The sequence below is a fragment of the Vombatus ursinus genome, unplaced genomic scaffold, assembly GCF_900497805.2.
Source record: "Vombatus ursinus unplaced genomic scaffold, bare-nosed wombat genome assembly UNPS02014810.1, whole genome shotgun sequence".
Taxonomy (NCBI): Eukaryota; Metazoa; Chordata; class Mammalia; order Diprotodontia; family Vombatidae; genus Vombatus; species Vombatus ursinus.
This window is the reverse complement of record NW_020954588.1, coordinates 40,520,275-40,537,924: the sequence shown is the minus strand read 5'-3', so window position 1 is coordinate 40,537,924 and position 17,650 is coordinate 40,520,275. Positions and strand designations below refer to the sequence as shown.

The 17,650-nt window shown below is 45.5% G+C and overlaps 1 protein-coding gene across 1 annotated transcript in view; it reads left to right on the top strand.

Annotated features, from left to right (window-relative positions):
• The window catches only part of LOC114052984 (schwannomin-interacting protein 1-like), a 206,371-nt gene that overhangs the window by 25,956 nt on the left and 162,765 nt on the right, over positions 1–17,650 (top strand). Inside the window, exon 3 of the mRNA XM_027875784.1 lies at positions 16,069–16,887. Within this exon, the coding sequence (XP_027731585.1) occupies positions 16,087–16,887 (801 nt within the window). The 5' untranslated portion in view covers positions 16,069–16,086. The remainder of the gene's footprint in view (positions 1–16,068; positions 16,888–17,650) is intronic.

Genomic DNA, 17,650 nt, shown 5'->3' with positions numbered 1-17,650 from the left:
GAGAAGATTAATTGAACACATACATATGCCCTCCTATTAAAGGTATTCGTTAGAGTCAGCAAATTTGCATGTTATGCGAAGCATCAATGAGCCATAATATTGTATAATAAAATGGGAAAGCAAGTTATTTATTTGTGATTAACAAAATTAAAAATCCAATCAATCAGTAGCACTTAAGGAAAATTGACCCTTGTGGAAATACAGCTCATTTCACCCACTGTGTAGCTTGCATCCGAATGGTAATTCCAGTCCTGACCTCGCCCCTTAAATGATGTGGCAGTTTGTGCATTGTCAAGTACTTGGTTTCTCTATTTGTTTGTTTTTTCCCCAACTATAAAGCCTGAAACCAATCAACCACTTAATAACCATTTATTAAGTACTTACTCTAGGTGCTTGGGATAGAAAGATAAAAATGAAACGCTCCTGATCTCAAGGAGAAAACACAAGCACACACATGCACACACATATGTGTATATCTGTATACACACATACACATGTGTATACACACAAAATAAATACAAGATAATTATTTCAGGGGAAGACACGAACAGCTGGGGGAGTGGGGGGAATCAGGAAAGATCTCATGAAGTGGATGGCCCTTGAGTTGAGTTGTGAAGGAAATTAGGCATTCTAAGAGGTGGCATTAAGGAGGGAGTCCATTCTAGACACGGAGGGACAATTTGCTTCCTAATTCAACAGGGCCAGCCTAGACCTTCAGAGGTCATCAGATCCAACCCCTCCTTTTACAGATGAGCCTCAGAGAGGCTAGGTAACTTGCCTGGGGCCACACAGTTAGTGTCAGGTCTTCCTGACTCCAAGTCTCATGTTCTATCACGCCACACTTCCTATATCAGAACTGTGATTCAGACCTAGGTCACCTTTTGATCTCTACGCTGTCATCTGTTTACGTCACTGAAAAGGAAGGGCAGGGAAGGAATCATCAAACTCAGTAGCCCCAAGCTCTTCATCTTGACTTCTCCAGTTCTCCTGCCTTTATTGGTTCTTTCCAGCATCTCAAAGCCATGAACTCTAGTTTGGCCCACACGAGGACATATCCCTTTGATCCGGCCTCAGCCGGGACTGGCTGGGACTATGGCTCTGCCAATCTCTCTAATGCTCCCAGAGGATGGAGCTCCGCCTCCTTCCCAGCCTCTAAATCCCAACAGACGATGTGGAGACGCTCCTTTGGGCAGGTGCCTGCCTCTAAGTGTCTGTTTACTCATCTATAAAATGCTGGGGCTGGACTTGATCACCTCTAAGGTCCTTTCCACTATAGAGGACACTGGCTCACCTGCCCGGACCACTCTGCAGCCTATGGGGGAATATCCCCCCACGAACGCCTCGGCACCGTTTTGATTGTTCCCAGGTTGCCATTACTACATGCAGTAATGTAAGTAATGTGAGTGCAGTAGCACTTATGGTCTTAGAATTTGGAGTTGAAAGGAGCCTTAGGAATCATCTATTCCATCTCTATTGTATTACAAATGAGGCCCAGAGAGGGGATGTAACTTGCCTGCTGTCACACAGCCAGTAAATAGGCTAATAACAATTTTGGTCTAATTGTATGATCTGGTCATAGGTGTCACATGACCTCTTCCTAAGCCTCAGTTTCCTCATCTGTAAAATGGTGATAATAATAATGCCTTCACAAAGTGGTTGTGAGGATCGGATGAGAAAACATATTTAAAGCACTTTGTAAACCTGAGAGTACTCAGAGAATGTTAGCTATTACTGTTATCTTAGTGCTAGAACTAACCACAGGTTCTTGACCTCCTGGGTTTGTGAACTTTAGTATTGCCTTAACCAATGTAAATCACAACCCCTTCTCATGCCCTCTAATTCTTTTCCATATTTTCCCATAAAATTTCCAAAGAAGGTCTAATTTAAGAAGTAAAAGCTTTCTTTTTGTTTTATGTTTAAATCTCTGGAGTATATATCAAACTGTTTTTAAAATGTATCTTCAATATAGTTTGATTGAATCATTCATTCAATAAATATATATTCAGCACACACATATTATATATATACGTATGTCTACATACACATATATATATACTTTTATAACTGAATTTAAGTCGCAATTATAATTCCACCTTCCACTGGAAGCCTTCCTAAACCCCTCTTAATTCCAGTGCCTTCCCTCTCTTAATTATTTCCTAGTTATCTTGTATTTAGCTTGATTTGTATAAATTTGTTTGCATGTTATCTTCCCTATTAGATTCTAAGCTCCTTGAGGACAGGGACTTTTTTTGCCTCCTTTTGTATCCCTAGCACTTAGCACAGTGCCTGGTACATAGCAGGCACTTAATAAATGTTTATCATTTGGTTGAATTTTAATATAATTGATTTCCACTGTAATCCTATGCATTTTATTTTGTGAATTTAAAAACATTATTCAGAGAAGGGGTCTGTGGGCTTCACCAGACTGATACAGGGGTCCATGACAACAAAAAGGTTAAGCAGCTCTAATCCGACTCAATTATTTTATGAAGAAAACTGAAACCCAGAGAGGTAAACCGAATTCCATAATGTCCCAGAGGTGACTGAGCCAGAACTTTGAATCTGAGTTTAGCTGTAGTACAAAGATTGTTATATCCAAAGAAACTAAGGAACTACTCTAGGTGGTGACTAGCCTAGTGTTCTTCCTACCTTGTCACTTATTTCCAGAAAATCAGACTTGCCTAGGCAAGTGTGTCCCTAATTAATACTAGTGCTAGGGGCTGCCCCTGTGACTTGATTAGCATAAACGTCCTAGCTAGGAAATCCAAGCTCTACTTACTTGACTTAAAGGGTAGACCAGGGCACAGAGACATTGAGTGATTTCTCCAGGGTCACACAGCCAGGATGTTTTAGAAGTCAGCCTTGGACCCAGATCTTCCTAGGCAGGGGCCAGCTCACAGTCCATGCTGCCATGATGCCCCTGATCCTTAATTAGGTGGATTGTATGCAGTGTTTCTCTCTTGACAAACTGGTGAACTCCCACTGCCATCTTGCTAAGCCTTGCCACAGAACAACGTCCATGAGCAGTTTCTGAGTTTCATCTGGTATTTCCCAGAATTCCCACTAGGGTTTCAGCCTGTATTGCTTTTAACACTGTCCTGATCTTCTGAGAGCTTCCAAAATCTTACCCTGGTTTCTGTAAATGTCCTATTATGTGATTTTTATCTTTCATTGAGTCTTAGAAAATGAATTGAGAGCTGTCCATAGACTGTCGTTTTCTAAAATTGCCCGTGATATGGAAAGGCAGCAAGGTGGCACAGTGGAGAGGGTTGGGCCCGAGGTCAGAAGGACTCATCTTTCTGAGTTCAAATCTGGCCCCAAACACTTACTAGCTGTGTGACCCTGGGCAAGTCATTTAACCCTGTTTGCCTCAGTGTCCTCATCTGTCAAATGAGCTGGAGAAGGAATGGCAAACCACACCAGTGTCTCTGCCCAGAAAACCCCCAACGGGGTCAGGAAGAGTCAGACACACCTGAACAACAGCAGACCTATGGTGGAGAGGGGCAGGGCAAGAGGAGAAACTTAAGAAAAATCTGGGCAAGTTTGGAAACATGAACTTCCTCTTCAGAGATCTCTTCCACTTCTAACTCTTTGATCCTGTGGAGATCAGGGGGTCTGGGTTCAGATCCCACTCTGACACTACCTTGGGCAAATCACAACCTCTCTGGGCCTCAGCTTCACCATTTTTATTGGTCTAGAAACTTTAAAAGTCCGTTTTAGCTCCAAGTCTATGATCCTACAACCCTACCAACCAGTTTGAAGTAAAACTTAGATGGAAAAAAGATTCCAACACCTTGTTCAGTCATGTCTGACTCTTCACGACACCATTTGGGGTTTTCTTGGCAGAAATACTAGAGTGCTTTGCCATTTCTTTCTCCAGCTTATTTTACAGATGAGGAAAATGAGGCAAACAGGGTTAAGTGACTCGCCCAGGGTCACACAAGTGTCTGAGGATAGATTTGAACCCAGGTCTTCCTGACTCCAGGCAAGGTCCTCTATTCACACTGTGCCACCTAACTATCACCTACATCTTAACCCCAACTAATCCCATTGATGACAAATTTCCCATTGCTTAAAGTACTCTCCAGATCATAGGAGGGCCATTGTTGTAGAGACCCTGGCAATCCTCCAGTCCAGTCCTTTCATTTTACAGATGTGGAAAGTGAGGTCACGTGTGGAAATCTCATGACTTAGCACAGGGTTTTATTGCCAGTAAGTGGCAAAGTCTGGACTGGAACAGGTCTCCTGCCTCCAGCCACACCACAGGCCTCCATTCTGACATGCACTTTGATACCCTCCAATATCACTTGTCCTTGATAGACTGTTATGCAATTATCTTCCGTCTGGGAGCTGGATTCCACATGTTGAAAACTGCCAAGGAATCTGCCTTCTATTTGTATTCGGGAAATTTTCTTTTCTCTTCAAGGCAGTGAAATTCCATGGTTTTATAGAGAATAAAAAAAGGACTGAAGGTTGAGATACTTTTAATGATTTTAGAGAAGTATTTAACTAAAAGGTGCCTCTGTAAATGGCGGGTGGGAAAAAGTCTTCCTTAAGCCATAGCCAGCACTCAGCACTATTTGTACCAACTCACTTTATCTAGCCCATTAAGGTTTACAAAGTGCTTTACCCACCTTCTCATTTGAGCTGGAGACAAGCTTGTGAAGTAGGGGCTATAGCTGTCACCATGCCATTTTACAAATGAGGAAACTGAGGCTGGTAGAGAGGGTAACCGATGGTTACCTGGGGTCACACAGCTAAGCCTGGCCTTCTTGACTTCCTGTCTAGATCTCTAGTGACGGTCACCCAGTTGCCTCAGTCTGGGATATTAATTTGTTCTGTTAAGATAATGGAATATTAATTTTTAAATATTAATTTTAATATTAATGTTAATTAATTTTTGGGATATTGCTCCTTGTCCCAGGTTTAGCACAATGCCCAGTGCTTAGTAGGTACTTATAAATATTTCTTAACTTGACTTACAAATACCTATTGTGTTCTTCACATAAGTTGTTTTTCTCTCCCATCTCTGGGCCTTTGCAGGGGCTATCCCCCCTGCCTTTCAAAGGTGATTTTTTTCCATGGTCTCTAAAGTTTTGCTTAAGAATCACTAAGTAGGGGCAGCTAGATGGAGCAGTGGATATAGCACTGGCCCTGGAGTCAGGAGGACCTGAGTTCAGATTGGGCCTCGGATCCAGCCACTTGACACTTACTAGCTGTGTGACCTTAGGCAAGTCACTTAACCCCAATTGCCTTATCAAAAAAAAAAAAAAAGAATCACTAAGTGGCCACATCTAGATGTATAGAAATAGTTAGAAGGGTCATCTGTTGTGGGGCATGTTATTTGTGCTAAATTTGCATAATAAACATAAACTATGTGTTTCTTCTCCAGACATTTTCTTGTTATCCTTAATAGGTTAACATTGGCTTTCCTTTTTCTAATTATTCTGACATTTCCATGCCCAGACCTATATGAGGAATGCTTCCCAAACCTGGAGATGATAAAATTAATGATAGTTGTAGCATCTCATATTTATTAAGCACTGAAGGTTTGCAAAGAGCTTATGTATCCTATCCAAAGTGAAAGCACCCAAAAGGATTTGACAGTTCTTGGCCAAGTGGTCAACTGAACATCACTCATCATTTACAAGGCACTCATCTAGTACCTGAGAGAACATTCAGGGCTGCTATGGTATTGATCACCTCTGAGAGTCACAGTGAGTGAAGCAGCTTTGCAGACATTAGCGTCACAGTGAGCTATCATGATTTAGAACTGGCAGGACTTTTTTCCTATTTAGAAAAAAAACTACTTAACCTGTAACTGGTTTTTAATATTAAAGTGAATTCCTGATTTTCTGCTCTAATGGAAAGAATTAGGAGATATAGAGCATTTAAAAGTCACATATGGTCAACCTCTATTGAGTAAGACATAGTGGGACAAGATAGTGAAGAGGGAGAGAAAAAAGAGAAAAGAAGAAAGCAAATGGGAGAAAAGAAAGAGAATGATTGAATGGAAAAGGATACTCTGTCTTTCTCGGCTTTATCCAATCCTAGAATTTAGATATGGAAAAGACCTTATCAATTACTTAATCCAACACCATCATTTGTCACAAATGAAGAAACTGAGGCCCAGAGAAGCTGTGACCTGCCCAAGGTCACAGAGATAAGAAGTAGGAGAGTCAGGGATGGACACTGGCCCACCTCACAAATAAAGAAATTGAATTAGATAGTGCTTTAAGATTTAGAAAATGTTGTTGTTGTTTGTTATTGTTGTTTTAGTAATAGCTAGCATTTATATAGCACTTAAAGCTTTGCAAAGTACTTTATATGTGTTTTCTCAGTTGAAAGAGCATTAGTTTAATTTTACTTTTTCAATGAACAGAAATTTATTTTCTCTATCCCATTCTCCCTCCTCCCATTAAAAAAAAAAAAGAAAAAAGCTCAATACAAACAAACATAGTCAAGCAAAACAAATTCTTGCATTGGCCATGTCCAAAAGTGTACGTCTCATTATGTATCTAGAATCCAAAACCTCTTCTGTGGGTAGCATGCTCTATCATCCCTCCTTTGATTGGTCACTTCATTGATCAGGATCCTTCAGTCTTTCAAAGACATTTGTTTTTACAATGTTGTTACTGTATAAATAGCTCTGCTGGTTCTTCTCACTTCACCTCACCTCAGTTCATACAAGTCATTGCAGGTTTCTCTGAAACCATCCCTTTCATCATTTCTTTTGGCACAAGAGTATTCCATTTTATTTGTATTCCACAATTTGTTCAGCCGTTCCCCAATTGATAGACCAACCTCCTCTTAGTTTCTAATTCTTTATCACCACAAAGAGAGCTAATGTAAATATTTTTATTTATATAGGCCTTTTCCCTCTTTCTTTGATGGGCCTGATAATGGTATTACTACATCAAAAGATATGCCCAATTTAGTGATTTCTTTCCAGAACGGCTTAACCAATTCACAGCTTGACCAGAAATGTATTAAAGTGCCTTCTCCTACTCCCAGCCCACTCCCTGCAGCCATATGTCCATTTTTCTGCTTTTTGATAGGTATGAAAGAGAACCTCAGAGTTGCCTTAATTTACATTTCTCTAATTAGTAAACATTTATATAACTGTTGATAGTTGGGATTTCTTCCTTTGAGAACTTCTTCTCTATCTCCTTTGTCTCGTTTTATTCTCCACAACTCTATGAGATAAGTACTAGAATTATCCTCATTTTATATATGGGAAAACTGAGACTAAGACAGGTTAAATGACTTGCCCAGGATCACACAGCTAGTAAATGTCTAAAGTAGGATTTGAACTGAAATATTCCTGAGTCAAGGTCCAACTATCTATCTATTACACCATCTAGCTGCCTATTTATAACTTCATTTCATGATTTAGACATGAAGTGGTCAGATAGGGGTGACTGAGTTCTCCCAAAGAATGCATAGGTCTCCCACATGCGCAATATTATCATAGATCTATCTCTTCAGAATGCCCTAGTCAAAGTTTATAGTCCCAGTGTCTACCAGCTCCTGGAATCTAGAAACTCAGAGCCTCTGTTTAAAGCACTTTCACTCTTGCAAAGTAAAGAGTCCAATTCTCTCTAGCATGTCTATATATAGCGGTCCCTAACGGCACTCCCATCCTTTTGGTTGTCCTGTTTGGATGTTTTCCATTTCTTTTATATCTTTCTATTTTAAAAAAATTATAAAACACTTCATGGTGAATAGCAGTACAACTAATCAGACTTGCTTAAGGACTATTTACAGCTAAATGAATTAATTTCAACACATAAAGTATAACCAGTTTTCTGTTTCCCTCGAGATTCTTTGGCCATACATTGTTAGTCACTTCTCCTCTCTTATGGTTGTAGTTGGGTTACACACCATTCTTCTGCTTCTACTTTTGCACTCTGCATTATTTCATTAAGATCTTTCTAGATTTTTCCATATTTTTCATACTTGTCAGTCTTAATTGCCTGGTAGTATTCCACTACCTCATTGAACCATAATGTATTGAAAGCCTAATTGGATGATTCTTTTGCTTCCAGTTTTTTCTGTAATTACAATACTGCTATGAAAATCTTTGAAAATAGAGCACATTTTTTGTCCTGGATTATCCTACCTGAGTATATTTCCAACTATGGAAATATTAGGTTCACAAGTGTGATTGTTTTGGTAACTTTTGATATGTAATGCCAGAATACTTTTCAAAAGTATTCTACATGTTTGTGGTTTTCCCAGTTGTGAACGAGTGTACCTGTTTCTCCCCAACCCTACCCGCATTGAGTTTCATTGCTTTTTATTATTTTTGATGATTTGATGAGTATGCCACAATATCTTTCTTGAGGAAAGTCACATCTAGTACTGATTCCAATGGAACCCTGATTTTTAACACTGATCCATCTAGAGAAATGTTTGCTTGGTTTCCTGTCTCTAAGTCAGTTTTTGTGGTTGTTCAGTTGTTTCAGTCATGTCTGACTCTTGATGACTCCACTTGGGATTTTCCTGGCAAAGATTCTGAAATGGTTTGCCATTTCTTTCTCCAGATCATTTTACAGATGAAGATACTGAGACAAACAGGGTTAAGTAACATGTCCAGGGGTACCCAGCTATTAAGTATCTGAGGTTGGATTTGAACCCAAGTGTTCTGACATCAGGCCTGACTCTTTATCCACTGTGCACTCAGCTGCCCTTCTAAGTCAGTTTCCTATTAAAGCAAAACAGTCCACCTCTCAATTCCATGATGACTCAAGTTTTTAACGTTTCATTTATTCAGGGGTTACTTGAAGTTAAGTATATACTGACTGTATGACCCTGGAAAGTCATTTAACCTCTAAGTGTCCCTCAGGGAAGCTTTAAGATTGCTCATAAGTTTTGGCTGAAGAGGTTTCTTTAATCCAAACTGATTTAAACTGCTAAATCACTGGTCTAGACCCCTCCAAAAAAAAAATTAATGGTCATGCTTTTTACCTAGAGCAGGCCTTTCCAGCTTTGCCCAATTCCAACTCATCCCAATCCAGTGGACCTCCTAACAGAGAAAAGTCCTTAAGCAAAACCAACCAGTGACAGAATATGCAATATTCAGTACCAATGGGTCCCCTAGTCTTCCATCTCTTCAAGGAAAAGAGAAGTTGCGTCTCTTTAACCTTCCTTAGGACCAAGATCAGTTATTACAATTATCCAACTGGGCCTTTTGTCTCTGTGGCCTTTTTCTATGTATTATTGTAGCCATTGTATAGCTTTTTTTTCCTTAGTTTCTCCTTTTCTTCTCTTTGCCTCAATTTATATTAATTTCCCCATGTTTCATAGAATCTCTCTTGGTCTCTTTCCCACAAAAGCCTATAATATTCATTATGTTTATATTCCACAATGTGTTTAACCATCCCCCAGTCAAAGGGCACCAATCCCCTCAATTTACAAATGAGGAAATGGAAGCCATCACACTTACCAGATACATCACCCTGGACAAGTCACTCAACCTTTCTTTTCCTCAGTGTCTTTATCTGTCAAATGAGGGAGTTGGAGTTGATGATCTCTAAGGTCCCTTCCAGCTCTAACCTATGATTCCAGCAAGCCAGCATTTATTAAGGGCTTACTCTGTGCCAGGGATACAAAGAAAGACCAAAGCAGCCCCTGCCTACAAGGAGGTTAGATTCTAATGGAGGAGACAATAATCAAACAGCTTTGTACCTACAGATGTATAACTGGAAGTCATCTCAGAGGTCGGGGCCCAAAGGCACTCACAATGCCAGGGAGGGACAGGCCTGCTAAAGATAAGATTTGACCTGAGTCTAGAAAAGAAAGCCTCAAAGCTCTTTAGTGACAAAGCTAGGACTGGGATCTAAGTCCCCACTCCATTCCAGCCCTGTCTTCCTTATATCAAGTTGTGGTTGGTTAGGAAGGACACCCAATGCCCCTACTTGCTTTGCACAGTTAAACTATTAGCTTGGGGAATAGTACTTCACTTAAATTGGTAAAGGAGGTGAAGCAAGTGTGTGTGTGTGTGTGTGTGTGTGTGTGTGTGTGTGTGTGTGAGAGAGAGAGAGAGAAAGAGAGAGGCTGCTCTTGTCAGCTCCCTTCTTTTTTTCTGCAAAAATAAAATATGCCTCAATGCATAACCTGAGGCCTGAGAACTTCTTTGGATGGGAGTTAGGGTAAGGGGATCTGTCTGATATGTTTACCTGTCATCTTGGGGGCCTGCAGATTTAGGATTAGTTTGCACTAGTTAATAGAAATAGGATGGTCCCCTGGAAAGGACACCAGATTTGGTCAGAGGACTCTGGATCAAAAACAGGCTTTGCTGCTCACTGCTTGTGTGACACCCAGCAAATCTTAACCTCACTAGACCAAGATTCCTTGTATGTTTTCAAAAACTGGATTTCTGGGAATCCATCCTTGTAAAATACTCTCTGAATTTAGCCTCTCTATCTTGATGTTTAGTCAGTCAACAAGCATTCTTAAACACCCACTAAGTGCCAAGCACAATGCACTAGATGCTGGGGGATACAAACCCCCAAATAACCCCAAGTTAGATCCCAACCTAAGTATGTTAAATCACCCTTACTTAATTCTTCCCTCTGAGGGGTCAGGCAACAAATAAAGGACCCAATATCACCGAGATAAAAATTAGAAGAAAAAAGAAACCATCAGTGTAAACATGTAAGCTCTACCTCCCATTGGGCTCCTCCATCACTCTCCCTCTCTCCCTCTCCTCTCCTCTCCTCTTCTATCCTCTCCTCTCCTCTCCCTGTCTCTTTCTCTGTCTCCTTCTCTCACCAATCTTCTTTAAATCTGGGAGGGGCCAGGGCTTGTAGTGCCAAGGTAAGTTGATTGCTGGCAAGAGACTGGATCTGGAAGGGAAAGTGGGCCAGCAGGCCCCCTGGGAGAAGAGGGTGAAATTGGGGACAAGTTCAGCCAATCAAGGATGTCTGAGCCCTCTGAAATAATTCAACAGTCCCGATAATTCAAAAGCCGTCCCTATTTGATTTGGCAGCATCTTATATATCACCTTTCCCCACCGCACTTCCCAGCATTTACTTTCCTAAATGTGTTACCCTTAGATTAGTTGCCGTATTAGCTGACTGTTTACCATATGGGTAAAGACATCAAGCAGCCAGGTATGTAAATGGCCTGACCAATATTTTATTCCATTCAATTGAACAAGCATTTCTGGTCTCTGGCGTGTGCCAGGTGCTGTTAAAGCATGACAAAAACAAAACAATCCCTGCCCTCAAGGAGCTTACATACTATCAAGGAAGGAAAACATGTATACAACAAAGTAAATGGTAAATATCTACATAGTATATTTTTAGGGAGGACATCAACATATTGGGAAACAAGGAAAGGTTGTAGGAGGTGGCCCTTATGATGATGCGAAAGCTGAGTGGTCTGTTTTAAATTAGTATTTTGTTAACTCTACGGAGGGGGGGGAATACAATAGCAGGAATTTTCACACTTCCATAACCCTCAAATGGCTATTATCAACCACAAATATTTATTAAGCACTGTGTACCAGGCATTAGACTAAGCCTTGAAGATACAAAGACAGAAGTAAAAGGCTCTGCCCTCAAAGCACTTTCATTCCATCCAAGGAGACATCATGTTACCTATCGGTAACTCAAATGGGACCATGAAGAGTCAGACATGACTGAAAAAATGACTGAACAACAAATAGCCAAAATAAATACAAGGTAATTTGGAGAGGGACACAACTGAGGCATTAGCATCTCCGAGGATCCTCAGGCTTCGTGCAGGAGTTGGTACTTGAGCTGAATTGAAGGAAACTAAAGATTCTTCATGTTTTGCAAAGGAATTTGCATCCATTAATCTGTGAAGACAGTACTACAGGTGGTGTTATCCCCATTTTACAGATGAGGAAACTGATCATCTGTGGCTAAGGTCAAGAAGTAGATAAGGCTAGTCCAGTTGATTCTGTCCACCACACCTAGATGCCTTCTACTGGAGGCAGATAGCCTGCTTAAGGGTGATTGGATTTCATTGGGGTGGAGTAGACAAGAGAAGAAAGGCCCAGGGGTGAAAATGGGCAGAAAGTACTTTCTCGGAACTTAATCCGGCTTTGTTTATCTACTTGAGTTGTGCCTGTAGGACTTTTTGAGCCCAAAGAGTGGCAGTGCTGGGCTTGGCATCTGAAAGACAGTTATTTTATGTGATGCCTGACAACATGTGACTCCGATAGTTCTAGCCTTTAATAGGGTGTTAAACTCAGCAGTGGCTGTGGTAGGATCGGCTGGCAGCCAGTTGACACCAGGCTCAACAATTTAACAAAATCAAGACCCGTTAAGATCGTTGACCAAGCCATTTTATGGCAACCACCGTAAAAGACCCATATTAAAGTAATAATGAGTTACTCTGTTTTTAAATCGTGAGGCACAGACCACTTAAGCAAGCTATTTTACAAGACCCAGATATTAGGAAAAGTTAATAGTCAACCCTATCTTCACTAGCAGAGATTTACCCAAGGAAGGAAAGACCTCTCACTTGCCAGAAATCTTTAAAAACAATGGCTCCTCTAGCAGAAGTGTAAATGCAGCAACCCCTCCCCTTCAAAGAATTCCAAATATTTCCTCATTCCTACTCCTTAAAAGATGACTTTGGCACTCTAAAGGAGAATTGGTTTAGCTCAGCCAGACTAGATCCAACACCTTGGGAAAAATCATCTGCTCTCAGTTTAGCACTATGGCAAAACTCTTTTCACCAGCATCTTTACAAGTTAAGTGCTAGTTTTCCAAATCACTTATCTGCCGGTTGCAGACTTAGGGTACTTCCTAGGCTAGGAATATTGCCTATTTCCACAAGTTAGATTCTGGTGACTCCTTCCCTGAAAATATCCTTAGCCTTAAATCTTTGGCCTGAACAAAATAACCCTGAAAACAAAACTGGAAGCGGCCTCATTTATTCATTCATTCAACAAGTACTTGTTAAGAGGCTATTACTTCCAGGTACTATGTTTGTTCTCCTGACAGGGAATACGAAGACAAAACATAAGACAATCCATCTTCTCAAAGAGCTTACGTTCCATTCGGGAATGCTACATTAATAGTAATAACTGATATCTATAGGGTGATTGGTTTTCTGGGTTTTTTTTTAACTTTGCAAAGTACTTTACAAACAAGAGTTCATGCAAGCCTTGCAGCAACCCAGTAAAGTGAGGGCTGGAGATGTTATCCTTTCTTCACAAGTTAGAAAACTAGCTCAAAGAGGATGACTGCAGAGATTGATAAATCAGCTGGCTTCTATTTAAGGCCTGCCAAGAGCTCGAGGGATCTCAGGTCATCTCATCCAGTTCCCACATTTTACAGATGAAGAAGCTGAATCCTAGAGAAATTAAGCGATCAGCCCAAGTTAAATGGCAGAGCTGGATTAGACCTCAGGTTCTATGATTCCAAACTCAAGCGCAAAGCTCAGTGCTCCCATCCATGGTCATAGAATTGGCAGCGCCAAAGACAAGACTGGGACCCACATCTTCCCGATATCTGGTCAAATACTCTAGCCAAGGAGGCAGCTAGGTGGCGCAGTGGATAGAGCACCGGCCCTGGAGTCAGGAGGATCCGAGTTCAAATTCAGCGCTCAGACATACAACACTCACTAGCTGTGTGACTCTGGGCAAGTAACTTAACCCCAATTGCCTCACAAAAAAACCAACCAAACAAAAAGCACTCTATCCAAGTCTCTACAGGACTTCCTGTTAAATTGTGCCTGACCCTTCATGACCCCGTTTGGGCGAATTTTGGCAAAGTTATTGGAGAGCTGCTCGTTTTCCAAATGAGGAAACTGAGGCAAACAGGGTTAAGTGATTTGCCCAGGGTCACCCAGCTAGTAAGTGTCTGAGGCCGAATTTGAACTCGAATCTTTCTGACTCCAGGCCTGCAGTTACTACGTAATACCGAGTAGTTTCCAAGATAGAAACCGCTAACAGGTGGGAGGGGTCAAAGGAAAGCCCTTCCCATAGTAAGGGGCCCCAGAGCTGGGTTTCGAAGGCCAAAGGGGTTCTCAGAAACAGAGGTGAGAAGAGAGTGCATTTGAGACTAGGGGCTAGGCTGTGCAAAGGTTTGGAGGCAGGAGATGAAATGTTGTGTACCAGGACCAAGCCAGCATCCTTCTTTCCTGCCAGAAGTCATGTATTCCCCACGGGAGGCAGAGAAGGAAGGCACGTACAGCAACAGGTTCAGCACTTGAACTTTGAAAGGGGATGGGGGGCGGGGGAGGATTGGAGGGAAGCAAAGCAGGGAGAGGAAGCTGCCGGGAGGACGGTGGGTGGGAGGGGAAATGATGGTGAACACGAAGCGCACGTCATCCGGGTTCCCAAACGGGAGATTTCCAACATGGGATCACTCGGGGACTTCAGGAGACTTGCGTTTGGGGAGATTTCTGGCACCAACCCAGGGACAGTAGAAGGAGCATGTCGAGAGCCAGATGCTTTCAGGGCAAACTGAAGTCCTCGGTTGGGACCACAGCCAGTGATCAAACGAGTCTCTGACTAAGGCCCGGGGATTACCTTCTTTAACCATGGGCCACGAACCTCGAGGTTCGCTCCAGGCTCGAGCTATGGCCCCACTCTCTCCTACAGTGCGTGTGTGTACGCCTGTGTGCCTCTGTTCGCCTGCAGATGTGTGGTATCCCTGGAGTGGCTGCTACTTGGAGACCCAGGCAGGGAACCCTGGCCACCGAGGGCGAAGTCCAGTGATGCTGAGGGGCTCCTCCCCAGGGTGCCACCTCCCCCGGGCCCTATCCCCGCCCCCTTTCTCTCTGTCTCTCTCCCGCCCAGGGTTCAGACTCAAGGCCCCGTCCCAGCCCGGCCCCGGAATCTCTCTTGTCTAGCTCCCCACCCCTATCCCAGCTGCAGCGAAAACCGGGAGGAGCGGACTGCGTGCCCGAAACGCCCAGGCCCCGGTCTGGGCATGCTCTGTAGGCGGGACGGTTTTTTGGTCCCCAGTAAGAAGCTTTCTCTCCGTGGCGGTGCCGGTACCTCGGCTGCTCCGCTGGGCATGAGCCGGCTCAGGGCTGGGGCACCCCAGGCTGGCGGGGCTGGAAGGAGGAGGAGGAGGAGGAGGAGGGAGAGCCGGGAGCCCAGGCTGGCCACGAGGCGGAGCCGAGCCCGGTGAGAGGCGAATCAGCCTCGGCCCCAGCCCGAGCTGGCAGGCGCGGAAGGAAACCCAAGCAGGCGATGCCTCCTGCGCCCCGGCCAGCTAGAGAGCTGGGGGGGGGGGGGCGGCAGACACACAGGCTGGAGACGGGGCGGGGGCAGGAAAGAGGAAGACAGGACCAATAGCCCCACCCCACTTGCCAGAAAGTCACGGTCATAGTTGTATGCCCAGACGGACCACCGCCACCACCACCCCCCCACCCCCCGCGCTCCCGGTTTGGCGTGGGGGACCGCGGTGGGGGGAGGGGGAGCTGAGAAAAGAAGGGGCAAAGACAAGCTGCAGAATGCAAAACTAGTGGCTGCCCCGCGGCTCGTGCCCCCTCACCCTCCAAGACGATATAAAAGTGTCGTATCCAAAAAGGTTGTGTCTGTGTGTGTGTGTGTGTGTGTGTGTGTGTGTTTCTTAGAGCAGGGGGTCGCAGAGAAGCTCCAATAGGGAAACTGTAAAGAGCAGCTCCCCTCTCCCTCTCCCCCCCTCCCCCTTCATTAAAAGTCTCCGAGCGTCCATTGCTGTGCATCCACCTCCTCAGTCTCTTTCTGGTCCTCAGGAAGGACTAGCAGGGGGCGGGGTGGGGGTGGGGGTGGGGGGACTGCTGGGTGGGGTGAGAAAGGAAACCCCGACGCCTCTGCTATCCGCCCAAGTGCCCCCTTTGCAAGTGGAGTCCCGGGCGGCGGGAGAGTGCACTCAGGTTTGCTCTGGTCTCCTCCTGGCCCCGGGGTGGGAGGACGAGGGGAGGAGGAGACTTGGTTTCCCCGGGCCGGCAGCGGCAGCGGCGGCAGCCGCCTTGCAGCCGGTCCGCCGGCAGGAGGGAGTCTCGCTCCCCGTGGACGCCCGGCTTGGCGGCTCTTTCTGACCAGTCTCTCTTTCTCTCTCTCACTGGGTCTCCCTCTCTGCTCCCGCCCAGGATTACCGAGAGGATGGGATGGATTTAGCCAGTGACGCGTGCAGCAGTAGCCGCTCCAGCTCCCGCTCCAACTCCAGCAAAGTGACCCCGTGCTCCGAGTGCAAATCCTCCTCCTCGCCCTCCTCTTCCTCCTCCCCCGGTAGCCTGGACTTGGTGGCTGCCCTGGAGGACTACGAGGAGGAGGAGGAGGAGAGTTTCCAAGTCTATCAGAAGAAGGTGATTGATGAGTGGGAAGAAGAAGAGGACGAGGAGGAAGAGGAGGAGGAAGAAGAGGAGGACGGCGACGACCGAGGCTACAGGCACTACGGGCACACCGCCGGGAGCCACCGCTATGAAAAGCCGGCCAACGGGAGGAGTTACGCGAAGGAGCTGGGCGATGTGAAGCCCCCCACCTCCATCAGGAGCACCGTCAGCAACCCCCCCACCGGCGGCGGCGGCACCGGCACCGGCACCGGCACCGGCGCCCGGAGCACCGTCATGCCGCCCCCAGTCCCCAATGGCAACCTCCATCCCCCTCCGGACCTCAGGCACAACGGCAACGTGGTGGTAGCCGATCGGCCGCTGACAGGGCACCGAGGAGGCCACCCCAACCCTCTGCAGAAAGGCCGGCCTGCGGGGGGGCGGCTGGGCGGCCCGGGTCCGGGCCCGGGGCCCGCGGGGCTCCTCCCGCTTCACCCCATGGAGAGTGGGACTTGTCTCAAGGAGGAGCCCCAGCTCCCCACTATGGACTGGGAGGCTTTGGAAAGGCATCTCGCCGGCTTACAGTTTCAGGAGCAGGAGGGACGCAGCCAGAGTCAGGGGAAACCAAACTCCACCTCGGTAAGTTGCTTGGTTGTCCTTAACATGCTGTGTGCAGAGAGAGCGCGAGGATTTTGGCCCATTCATTCTCTTGCCCTCCCCCATTCTCTCCCATCCTTTGCTCACACTCTCTGTAGACTAAGCTGTCTGGCTTTTCGGGATGGGGGGCGGGGTGGGGAGAAACGGAGAGGGAGGGAGGGAGGGAGGGAGCCACGCAAAGTCTTGGATTCAGGGAAGCAGCGACTCATCCCCCTGGTATGGACTTTTGCAGACGAGAGGGGTGCCACCGGGTGGGGTGAGTCACCGGGGCGAGGCTTGGCACCCAGAGCCGGCGGCTTAAGGGAAGACTTCAGGCGGCGGGAGTTGCCGCCGCCGGAGTCCCTGAGATGCAGCTGTTGGTGGGTTTTTGCTCCCCCTGCTGAGGGGGACCCGTGCCCCGAAGCTAGCAGGAAGGCACCTCGCCCTTCTCCTGTGCTGGGTAGTTGGACTGTTCCCTTGCATCCGCAGGGACTTGGGGCTTTCCTGAAATCGTCGCTATTGTTTGACTGGCAGACGGGGCGAAATTGACTTGGCTTGTGGGAGAGGGAAGCGTTTGCCATTGTGGGAGCCCGCCCCCTTTCAGGGCGCCGACCTCCCCGTTTTGAAAAAGGGGCCACCTGCAGTCCTTCTCAGAGGCAACTGCCTTGAATTCAGGAAACCCAGACACGGGGGACGAGTATGGGGAGGGAGGAGGGAGAGAATGAGAGGTCTGCTATGTGAGCATCTGTAATAGGAATCCTGGACA